General features: G+C 42.1%; 1 protein-coding gene across 16 annotated transcripts in view; it reads left to right on the top strand.

The window, feature by feature from the left end:
• The window catches only part of LOC136830582 (innexin inx2-like), a 316,948-nt gene extending 306,871 nt beyond the window's left edge, over positions 1-10,077 (top strand). For all 16 annotated transcript variants that reach the window (XM_067090111.1, XM_067090105.1, XM_067090119.1 and 13 more), the window contains one exon: positions 3,067-10,077. In XM_067090111.1, coding sequence (XP_066946212.1) covers positions 3,067-3,948 — 882 coding nt within the window. In that variant the 3' untranslated portion in view covers positions 3,949-10,077. The remainder of the gene's footprint in view (positions 1-3,066) is intronic.
• The last annotated feature ends 2,803 nt before the right edge of the window (positions 10,078-12,880 follow it).

Here is a 12,880-nt window from a genome sequence, read left to right as displayed (position 1 = left end):
TGGACCCCCAGCCCAACCCTTGAAAAATCTTGAACCCGACCTCAAAAGAAATTTGGACCCCACCCTTAAAAAATTCTGGACTCCCACCCTCCACCCAAAAGAAATTTCTGTACCTCCACCCCCTCAATAAAATTCTGGCCCTCACCCCAAAAAATAACTCTGGACCCAGCCCCTAATAAATTCTAGACTCCACCCCCAAAAATAATTCTTGACCCCCACCCTCCACTCCTAACAATTTTGGACCCACCCCTCAAAAATTCTAGATTCCCACCCTCCACCCCCAAAAAGATTCTTGACCCCTACCCTCCACTCCTAAAATTCTGGACCCAACCCCACACCCAGTACATTCTGGACTCCCACCCTCCACCCCTAAAAATTCTGGAACCCTCCCCACCCCAAAAATTCTGGACCCCCCACCCCCAATAAATTCTAGACTCTCCCATCTCCACCCCTCCAAAAAAAATTTTTGACTCCCACCCTCCACCCTAAAAAATTCCGGCCCCCACCCACCTAAAAAAAATTCTGGTCCCCCACCCTACACCCAAAAAATTCTGGATCCCCGCCCCACCCCCAAAAAAATTTATGGACCCCCCTCCCCATCAAGGGGACCAAGCACGAAACCTGTTACTCATTCAAATGTTTCTCCTGCTCTTGACGTGGGGGCAAACTCGCCTTTCTCTTTTTATTTATTTATTTTTCATTCTTCTCTCGCTACATTTTTTCTTAAACGTTCATTAAATTTGTTGCGTTCTCCGCAGCGGAGCAAGTTGGTGAAGAATGAGGCCGTAATGCCGGCTGTTATTCCAGCGTAATGCCTCCCATTACTCGTCGGTTTTCATATTTCCTCCTGGAGTTATTAATATTAATAATTAAAGAAATAAGCAGGGTGCAACTCATACTCCTTGCACACTTCTCCAACCAGAGCGAGACGAAAAGTAAATATAAATCAACGATTGTTCTTAGGAGCGCTCTTTAGGCCTATTCCATTCAGAATGCAAACAAACCAATATTCTCGAAGTTTATTGTAGAATCTTGAATGTCCAGCCGGTCTCGTAGACCTAAACGGTGATTGCTCGACACTTCACATTTATAGGCTCTGTTTGAGCCTGTTCAGGCCATTGCTTTGCTAATTGTACTGTCCAGGATGCGAAGTTAATTTGCAGTTAATACAACAGGAGAATCGGAGGTACCAATGTGGATTTCCAACTGCACTGGTAGAGTGTGTGTGTGTGTGTGTATATATATATATATATATATATATATATATATATATATATATATATATATATATATATATGTATGTATGTATGTATGTATATATATATATATATATATATATATATATATATATATATATATATATATATATATATATATATATATATATATATATATATATATAAATATAACGTCATCATCATCATCCTAGTTACCTACCTCAAAAGACAAACTCGTAGATTCGAATCCCATTCACAGTAGAAGCACTTACCAATCATAGTCCCATTTGGGTTTACTTTATTTCCAAACGAGAAGTGAAATTTGATGTGGGATGGTTTTTTGAGAGCGTAAAAAATATGTCGCGTGTAAATTAGTGACAGCAAAAATTCCATAGATTGTTCCAGGCACTGACTTATCTTTTTGGCAAGAACGAGCAAAATGAAACTTGATACTTCCATCTTCCTGTTTAGTTTCGACAGCTATTCGTGATTGATTGGCATTGGTCAGTTTTTGGAAACTCTTGACTATGATTTAATGTACAAGTCTCCAAAACGAACCTTCAGTTATATACAAATCCTGAACATGAACCTTCAGTTATATACAAGTCTTTAACGTGAACCTTCAGTTACATACAAATCCCTAACATGAACCTTCAGTTATATACAAGTCCTTAACATGAACCTTCAGTTATATACAAGTCTTTATCGTGAACCTTCAGTTACACACAAATCCCTAACATGGACCTTCAGTTATGTACAAATCCCTAACATGAATCTTCAGTTACATACAAATCCCTAACATGAACCTTCAGTTATATACAAGTCTTTAACGTGAACCTTCAATTACACACAAACCCTTAACATGAACCTTAAGTTATGTATAAATCCCTAACATGAACCTTCAGTTACATACAAATCCCTCACATGAACCTTAAGTTATGTATAAATCCCTAACATAAACCTTCAGTTACATACAAATCCCTAACATGAACTTTCAGTTATATACAAGTCTTTAACGTGAATCTTCAATTACACACAAATCCCTAACATGAACCTTAAGTTATGTACAAATCCCTAACATGAACTTTCAGTTACATACAAATCCTTAACATGAACCTTCAGTTATAAACAAGTCTTTAACGTAACCCTTCAGTTACATACAAATCCCTAACATGAACTTTCAGTTATATACAAATCCTAACATGAACCTTCAGTTATGTACAAGTCTTTAGCGTGAATCTTCAGTTACATACAAATCCCTAGCATGAACCTTCAGTTATAAACAAGTCTTTAACGTAAACCTTCAGTTACATACAAATCCCTAACATGAACTTTCAGTTATATACAAATCCCTAACATGAACCTTCACTTATATACAAGTCTTTACCGTGAATATTCAGTTACATACAAATCCCTAACATGAGCCTTCAGTTATGTACAAATCTTTAACGTGAATCTTCAGTTACTTACAAATCTCGAACATGAACCTTCAGTTATGTACAGATCTCTAACGTGAACCTTCAGTCGTAACTCCACAGCTTGAAGTTCGCATATTATAAGGATCTCATATTTAATGTAATCAATCACGAGTAGCTGTCTGATGGCATTTTCACGCTCTGCGATCGTCATTTTGTTGTGGCGAGGTCATATTTTTGTCATGGTCACGTGACGCCACCATTAGCATAGACCTGTTTTACCTAATGTTTATTTAAAGGACTCATGAGCATTGGTGTTTGATTGTGCACACGCGTTGGGAAATGGAGCACTTCTTCTCTCTTGTATTACCATAACTTTGTCATTAACAACGGCTGTTTCGACACCACTTTCTAACACCTGTCCTCATTTTCAGGTTGGTAAAAATGTTATATACCCAAACCTTGGTCAGTTTGTGGAGGGGCAGAGCTCTCGACGGGAGATCTCCTACTACCAGTGGGTGACGTTCTTCCTGCTAATCGAAGCCCTCATCATCTACCTGCCGCGGCAGATCTGGCACCAGCTGACGCACAGCCAGTGCCTGCCGTTCGACTTCACGAACCTGAGACGCCGCGAGGACTGGGAGGACAAGAAGAACTTCCTGGTGTGGCACATGAAGCAGACCAGAGGCAACCACGAGTACTGGCTGTGGCAGTACTTGCTCACCGAACTGCTGGCGATCGCGCTCCTGGCCTCCTTCTTCATCCTCACCGACGTGTTCTTAGGGGGCGACTTCTACAACTATGGCCTCGACTGGTTCAACTTCATGCACAACGCCACCAACACCACCATCTCCCCAATGACGGCTCGGTTTCCGCGTCTGACGGTCTGCAAGCTCCAGTACCACAGCCGGGGTGGCACCATCAACAGCTACTACCCGTTGTGCCTGCTTCCCATCAATTGTTTTAACGATAAAATCTTCCTGTTCCTCTACTTCTGGTACTGCATGTTGTTCGGGCTGTCTCTGCTGCGAGGCCTGTATATGATGGTGCTAGTCACGTGCAAGCCAGCACGTCGTATGCGCCTGAAGTTTAGCGCCAAATTGGTGCCCGAAGACACTCTGGAGAGATTCATCAATGCACACAACCTCAGCGACTGGTTCGTTCTCTGCAACTTAGCACCGACGATGGACCCAGTCCTCATAGCGGAGCTCGTCACCCAACTTGTCTACGAGGTACAGGGTGGAGAAAGTTCAGACTCGAAACCGTCCCGCCTTGGTAAGCAAGAAAAATCGCTACAGTCTGTCAATTACATATGAGATTCAGCGCCGCGCACTTCCCCACACTCGCTCACACACTGCCTTCCCAATGGCCACCCAACGTACGGAATGCGTGGATACCCACAGCACCCGTATGGCCAGTATCATAATCGCTACCCGCCCCAGTACGGGCTCGGTAATGGCTACTCCAACGGCCACTGCGAGGCGCTGTAAGTGTGGTTGGCTCCTGCCTGGCCTCTATGAGGTCCTCCACCCCTCAAGCAAGGGGCCACGGCAGCGCACAGGGCTCGGCCCAGCCCCCTACGCCACCCGCCGGACGCTTAGGGCGGCTGCAGAACCGCACCACGCAGGGGAAGGCGCCGCGCCACTCTCTCACCACCACCACCTTGTTGGGGCCCGCTGCCCACCAAGCACCTGGTAGACCCTTCCGGCCGAGACACTGTGGGGATGGTGGGCCGCGCGGCTCCACCGTAGCATCAGGAATCAGTCACAATGTCAGCAGCATAGAAGAAGAAGAAGAAGAAGATGAAGAGGAAGAAGAAGAAGAAGAAGTATCAGCAGCAGCAGATCTCAAGAGCGTGGCCGAGCCCCGAGCTTTGCCATGGGACCTGCCACCACCACCACCACAATGCCCAAAAGATGATTGTGGGGTTCCTCTGGTGATTGGAGGTGGCCCACACATTCCAACACACCAGGACCCTTTGCAACACACCCGCACTCTGCGTTTCCAACAGGGGGCCTGTCAGTCAGTCAGTAAAAGTTCCATTGGAATCATCATCATAATCGCATTCGTTTCGTCACTGGCAACAACAACAAGAAGAAGAAGAAAAAAGAAAAAAGAAACAAAAAGAGGAAAATCCTGGGATGCATCGGCAGAGGTCTAGGTCACTGTTGTCGCAGCCTCAACACGAAATCTCTCGACAGCTCTCGTTAAGTCGAATTTTCATATAGTGAATTTAATCTTTAAATGACTGTATGTGTGTATTTTATATGCTCGTAGGTCTATCATTTTTGCTTTATCTAAGCTGTGTAGCAGACTGGTGATATTACAAAGAAAGTGTTTTCTGTATTTTGGGAGTCAGATCAGTATTTCAGATATTCTTCAGTACAGTATTATTCAACATGAACGGTCATACACTTCATCAAGAAATGTATCAGTTTTCCTATTCATTTTGCGTGTGGTCATAGTGCTTCTTGTTCAATAAACTCAAAACAGAAACACAGTGGAAATACATATATATATAAATATAAATATATATAAATATATGTTACTTTGTGGTTGTTGACGCTCCACATTTAAGCTATCAAGGCAACAGCGTGTGTCTCATCAGAGCCGTCTGACACTACAGTAGGCGTACCCATGAAGCTGCCGCCGCCAACACCCCACCACCTGCCCTGGCCACGTCGCCGCCTCCAAGCCCACAACTGTCCTGAGAGAGAGAGGTCCGAGGAGGAAGAAGAAGAAGAAGAAGAAGAGGAAGACACAGAGGAGGAGGAGGAGTTACGTTGCACCCTCAGAAGAAGTCTGCACTGACACACAGCTGCCGCTCATTGATGACTGTACGAACAAGGTGGATGGTGTGGGCTCAGTGAGCAGTTTGTGAGGCTTGGTTCATGGGTCACCCAAACCACTGCGGGCTTCCTGCTTTTCAGGGGGGCTCTCTTAGATTAGGAAAACCACGGGACACACCCTTAGCCATAATAGTGTGACAATTTTGCCATGCGCCTCGTCAGGCAGATTGGATATATTGTGAATGGACTTGTGCAATTATAGAATTAAACATAAGTTGACGTACCCACTGAGGTTCCGAGATAGTGTTCTAGTCCCCATAAGTTATTTCTAGGACATCGACATAATGACCGTTCTCTCCTTGTTATAAATAAAGCCAAACGGAGGCAGGGAGGCCGGGATGGGAAGAAGAAGCAGTAGAAGAAAGAAGAAAGAATGGCGGAAAATAAAGAAAGAGAGAGAGAGAGCGCGCAGGGTCGGGGAGAGAGACCCGAACGAATCTCTTGACTGGGACGCTTTCTCCCCGGCCCACCCACGCGCCTCTCCGCGGGCGCGGGCCTCCCCAACCTGTCCGCCCCTGCCTCCCACCTTAAAACAAACACCTTATCAGTCAGTCTAGGTTGTAGCCAAAGAATAATCATTCTGTTTCCTTGTCGGGCGGGGTGTCAGTCAGACAGGTTACTTAAGTGTTTAGACTTGTATAAAGCTGGTTGTTTTCTCACATAACTTTATGAAATGATCTTTTTCTATTGTTTTGTTGTGACGTGCATATTTTATATGTACCAGAATGTCTTCATTCCCGGCTAGGTGAAATTGAATTTTACTAGAATCATATTTATGTTGTCTGTTCAATAAGATGTTTATATATCCTAAAAGCAGAATGTTATTAGTTTTAGCCTCTTAATGGAACCGCGCATTACTTCTCTATTACCAAAGAAAGTTACAGTAGGGAGTTGCTTAATCAACACTTGCTTAGTTAACCTGTAGCCACTTGCAGTTTAGAGCTGTCTGTACCATACCTGTCTCTCTCTCTCTCTCTCTTTCTCTCTCTTTCTCTGACTGTCCCTTCCTTCTCTCTCTCTCTGTCTCCTCATTCTCCTCCTCCTCCTCTTCCTCCTCCTATCCGCCACCTCGTTCTCGTCTCTCCATCTCTGTCTCACACCTTCTTCCAACTTTTACTCACCATCTTAATTACAATCATCCTCCCGGCGGGTGTTGTTCCAAGGGCACCACCCGTTGCCGTCAGGATCAAGAGGCCCTTGACTCGCCCCCTTGTTGTGTATGTAGAAATGGGACCTTTTGTATTCAAGCTGCCAAGAAGCGCGTGTCACATAGAACTTGGTGCCACTGTTGTTGATAGTTTTCATTACAAATTCAATGATCTTAGAGATAGAGTATCAAGTATATATATATATAAATATATATAAATATAAATATATAAATACATATAAATATATCATCGTAAGTTGATCCTCCTTTCATCATTTGTACCTAAGCCTTTCTCTGTCTGTCTGTCTGTCCGTCTGGTCTCTGTCTCGCCCTCTTCTCTCTCTCTCTCTCTCTCTCTCTCTCTCTCTCTCTCTCTCTCCCCAAACCTCGGCCTAGAATCTGTAGCGTGGTGTTCCTTCCCGGTGTTCCTAACCTAACCTTTTTTTTTTTCTTTTCGTGGGCATTTCACAGTAGGTACCACCCTCATCATCAGCCTGTATACCATCCCTACCCCTTTTCCAGTCACCCCACCCTACCCAGGCCCCTAAAAACACCCCTCCCCTCCCCCAAACCACAAACACACCTCTTTTGACGATGATTTGAATCTTGCCGCGTTCACCAGTTCCCCCACCCCCACCCCGAGACACAGTAGCACTCTCCCTCGGTCATCAGCGCATTTTCTAGTACTATAAAGTGGCACCATCTTCTTATGTCCCCCAAATATAACAGATCTCACTGTCAGCCCTGCTAGGGGGGGTCAGATGCATGAACCTATATAGTCAGTCTTGCTGCGCGGGTGTCACATCGTTCGGATTCTCAGTCTCTCAGTCGACGGTTGGATTAAAGGCGTCATTGACGCCGGACACTGACAGCCTCGGCGAGATGACGGTACTTTTAACGGTCACCGAATGCCCTCCCGTTTCACGATGAGATTAGAAGTCTCTCCTTTTAATACGCTGTTCTTCGAGAAGGGACGACCCACCCAAATCGGTACTGGGCAACTTGTGATGCTTTTCAGGGTGGTATCACGGATTCAACCTCACTGCCTGTCTTTTAAAATGTTTCAGCGCCCTTCTCCTTCCACTTAAAAGCAGTTTTGGGATGAAATTGGAACTAAAAAAACGAAAAGTCTTGAGGGATTGTCTCAAATCAATCGGCAATTTTTTTCAAATGATGATAATGAAGAGACTTAGGCCTATTTGTGGTCATGTTATGGTGTGAACATGAGCTATCTAAGCCTTTGTTGAAAATTCATTGCAGTTCGCAATACTGAACCCATTTTCAATTCAGCGTAGGACTGTCGGTGCTTTGTATCATAACCAGATAGTTTTAAGACTTTCAATTTCCCCTTTCTTTGACACCTGCAGGGATGAGAAACCCCCAGTTCCCCACTTTCTTCTCCTGACTCTGTTCCGCCCCAGCACCAGAGAGAAAGTTAAGATCAGCAATGTATTTGGGAATCTGCAGGACATTTTTTTTTGGACAGCAAAATAAAGGGGGGGCAGAATTCACTTCTGAAATAGGGAGGGGGTCCTGTTGACTAGTAAAAAATAAACACAATAGCCAAAAAATAGAAGAAAGCAAGATTGACCATAAGGTGACAAAGCACAAGATGAGGGTTGACAGTGACGATTATTGAAGACAATTAATGATAATCATGACGTTGGTAATTAAACGCAGCCATTTGTTCGTGGTTTAATCCAGTAATGGAGTCTAGACTAAAGTTAAAAATATTTCAGGGTAAGAAAGACCTCTCTCGCTACGAGAAATGTAAAAATAAAAAAAAAAACACTAAAACCAAAACTGAAACTTTTTCGGCTTCTGTAAAATAAAAAAAAAAAAGCGAAAACGTACATTTGTGACGGTCATAAAATCACTTGGGGTTGTTTTACTCTAACGTTGCATCTTTTTGGCCCGTGTCCTCGGCTGACCTGAGCTAGGAAGGCGCTGATTGGTCAGCTGATGTCCAGGCCATTACTTCAAAAAGGAAAAAAAAAAAAATAGCCACATCACCTATACTAAACACAGCCACATGCGATTTTTTGAAATGGCAGACAAACTTATCATACAAAAGAAATCAATTGTTCTCCAAGTATGAACTGTTAGACCTTGTATTGTTATAACTTTTGTGATCACCTATTAGAAGGTAATGTTTACAATTGCTTCGGTATAATCCTGTTTTATAGGTTCAGTAGACAGAGACGTTTTTATATATACGCGCAGTATATATATATTATATAAATACACTTATATACACTCATAGGAAACTTCAGGTGACCTTTATTTGTAAAAAGAAAAAAACATTTGAGTCCGGGATTAAATGGCTTTATCAGTCCGAGTCTTGGGATGGTACGTGTTAACCAAGTCTGGAGGGGACGTTAAGATAGACCAAGCTAGACCTGTGAAGCGTTTTTTTAGGCCTTCTGGGGGTGCCGAACATAGGGCGTGGCCCTTAGCTCTTGCCCCTGGGATGCGGTAGGATCCCAGCTGCTACCCCTGGGGCGCAGCAGGACCCCAGAGGGAGGCGTTTCAGCCTCCATCGCGAATGGAGGTGGGGAACGCCGTGGCGTCAAGTTCTGTAAAGGACACCCTTGCGTTGAAGTGGGCTTAGCGAGAAATCCCTTTTTTTTTTTTTTCACTGAAAGAAAAGATATTTTTGGAGTGTGTTTTTGAATTCCATCGGCTCACGTTTCATTGTACATGTGCAGCAAGTTTATTTTGACCCGTAGACTTAAGTGTTCAAAATTTCAGAAAGACAGCTCTCGTAAAGTGTACTGGATTCATGGTTACCTTTTTTAACCCTCCCCCCCCCCCTCTGTCTCTCTCTCTCTCTCTCTCACTCTCTCTCTCTCTTCTTTCGGTCACTGTTTTGACAGGGATAAGTGGTGTCGCCCTGACGTCCCTCGGGACGTTTTGAACTAGATGATCTGTAGATTTCTTTGCTTGCTCTTCAAAGGTTCAGTTAATTAGGACTACTTCTCTTTAGCATAAGACATTTTCAGGGGAAATATATAAAGAGAATAATAATAATAATAATAGTAATAATAATAATACTTTTCCATGTCTCGAATTTAGCCTTTCCGGAATACCGAATTGGACTTTTGACGCGGGGTCTGGCGACAGCCCCGTTCGTTAGCGTAAATTAGGTGCTATTTTGCATATGGAAGAAGGAGAAGAAGATGATGATTTAAAAACCCGCTCTGCTCTTTACCACTCTCTTGTCAGTCTCCCCCCCCCAAACCCCCACCTCCTCCCCCCACCACCCCCCAGGCACCACTCCATTCGTCTCTGTCTATTGCACCCTGAAATTGCCCCCAATTATAGTCAGTTACTAAGAGGACGAAGCACCGAGCTGTAACTTTGCATTTCTAGAGGCAATAAGGACATATAGTTAATATACTGTAAAGTTCTCGTGTTGCAAATTTATTAAATAAAACTGAGAAACTGCAGATGTGTGTTTCAGTGCAATCCTCTTCTGTGTTGCTTCTAAGTGTTGTGAATTGTTGCTCAAAGCACCAAGATATTTAACTTTTGTGTGTGTCTTTCTAACTACTGTGTTGTGAATATTTTATTTTGTAAACTAGCTCGAACCTCTTTTACCAGTTATTGTCAACACAAGTTGTAAGCTGCTAGGAAGCTTCAAACGTCGTCACACTGTAAAACTAAAAAAAAATCACTTTAAGCTTCAGTCACTGGAAATTTTATAATTACGAAACAATCTACAAAACGCCTTGAAAAAGAGACAAAAAATAAAGTTATAGCCTAAAAAGATTCTATGTGATATTCTTAAAACATAACAGAATCATTGTAATGAAAGAAATTACGTAGAATCATCTAGAATGATTCTACAAAATACTGCCATTTTCATACCGGCTGAACTTTTCATTGATAAATTGTGAGCAGTATTTAAGGTATAGGCCTAACTTCTTGAAACGCCAGTATCCGTGCGTCTCTTTCGCTGACTTCATTGTAAAAGGTTTCATTACCCTTTGTGAAAGAGGAAACCAGCTTGAGAGTAGTAATGCACATATGATTACAAAGATTACAAAACAAGGAGTAATAAATACAAACTTGAATGTCACTCGAAGTCCGATAAAACTTTGAACAAAATACAAAGCAACTTTCTGTAAGCCGTGAAAAACAATTGCTTGACATTGCAAATACAAACCATTGTATTACATTCACATGAAAGTACCTCAGGTAGGTTGTAGTGCTTCTTGTTCTTTTACTATTCAAAGGAGCAGTAGCCTTTGATGGCACAAGGCCACTTCATTAAAAAACAACAGTGGTAAATATTTGTAATTACTTGTAGCTGGAAAAGTGAATGGCAGAAAATTCAATTGTAATTTGACAATGACGGAGAAAGTAGAGCTATTAGCATGACTGAAGCCTTGTAATAAAAATGAAGAACCTTTGAAATGTTTGTACCTGTGTGGACCAGAATGTTTTTGTGAAACCCACCAGCCTTCAGCTAAAATTTTGCATGCGTAACAATACGCATTTTTTTATGTCAGGGGCAAAATCAATAACAAAGCATGATACGACATCTCTCCTCTGAAATATTCTGCTAAAAAAAATCTTTACAAAGCCTCAATAAAGTATTTCCTTGCATAAACAATTTTGCTTGTACAGAAACTCCTTCTGAAATGACAGTTTATATACTCTCAAGGTCTACCAAGTGTAGATAGAAGAAGAAGAATGGGAAATTGACATATTGACATAAGATTAAGGAAAACAATATTAGTGTGTGTGTAGTACTCAGTGAGGAAGGTAGTGTCTACTTCTGCTTCGTGATTGTTTTGAAAATATACAGGTTAAGGCTAACTTTAAATTCATGGCATGGGATAAAAAACATTGCCTGGGCAGAATGTACGCTTTTAGTAGGCTACTGTACATGGGCACACAAAAAATGTACCGGTCTGGTGTGTTGGTGATTGAAGAGTTTCTGAGAGATCATTTGAAATGTGAGCTGAAAACTCTGAGAGACAATATGTGGACTGACTTTGGGACAGACAGCTGATTATATCTCTGATGAAATGAAAGCTGAGGTCATCTGAAAGACAAGAGAGGTATAATTCAGTGCTGATGCCTTCAAAAAGTACAGAGAAAAGACTCCTGATTGCTAAGTGTCAGTAAAAAAGAAAGACAATGGGTTTTGAAGTAAACCAGTTTGTTGTCAGAAGTTTTACATAGAGGGAGATACCTGTGAATTTTAAAAGTGGCCCTCACCCAAAATTATATTCAATGCATCGAGTAAAGAGTCTTGTCGGAAATCTTGCAAACAAGCTGAATGGAAGACATGAATATTTGGCAGAATGTCGAGTATATTTTAGAGAACAAGATTAAACGTTTTTGACAAGCCAGTTGATGGGAATACTGAGAGAGAGAGAGAGAGAGAGAGAGAGAGAGAGAGAGAGAGAGCTGATGATACATCAAAGGTACAGTAATCAAGGTGTTCAGTTTAGGTAAAAGAGTTTGGAGAGGTGCTCAAGAAAGTTTTAAAAATCTGCCCCATTATTGTCTCAAGAAGATCTTATAAACATTCCCATTGAGCCCAAAATGACATTACTAATGCTTACAGAATGAACTAGCATGACTTGTTTATTGAGGGTTGACCATACAGGGCCACATTCTTGAATGAGATGGGGTTTGGGGGAACGTCCGCCTAAACCACCAGGCTCATCATTCCAAAAACCACTTGACTGAAGACTTATCTCACTTACCCTCACTAACCAACATAAGAAGAAATAACTGTTCATTAATCACTGCACTGCACTAAAAAAAACACTCCTTGACTGAAGACTTATCTGAAACTTACCCTCCAGTGGTACATAACAATGCATAAAGGGGTTTCTTCATCTGATTCCATAAGAAGAAATAATTGTTCATGTACCAAAATTACCAGTCATTATTCAAGATATGAGAGACTTCCGTTATATTAATTATTAGAAGCAAACTTCTGTATAGATGCCAAATATCACTTCTACTGCCTGAACAAGCATTTATGATTTAATTGCTATGAACGCTTGTTTACTGAAAACCAGTTAACTGGATAGCGCAGTCATATCTATCAGTATGACAGTGGTTTCTTGAATCCAAGATATTTTTGCCCTAAAATAGTCATAAACCAAGCATTTTAAAGACGAACTACCACACCACATCCCTGGTTACTAACAGGTACTCATTTGCATAACTGTAGACTGACCTTGATGTGCTGAAGATGAGGTGCTCTTCAAATAGACTGACCAATGA

This window comes from Macrobrachium rosenbergii, chromosome 47 (genome assembly GCF_040412425.1).
Source record: "Macrobrachium rosenbergii isolate ZJJX-2024 chromosome 47, ASM4041242v1, whole genome shotgun sequence".
Lineage (NCBI taxonomy): Eukaryota > Metazoa > Arthropoda > Malacostraca > Decapoda > Palaemonidae > Macrobrachium > Macrobrachium rosenbergii.
Note: the sequence above shows the minus strand (reverse complement) of the source record. Positions and strands in the feature narration are given on the sequence as shown.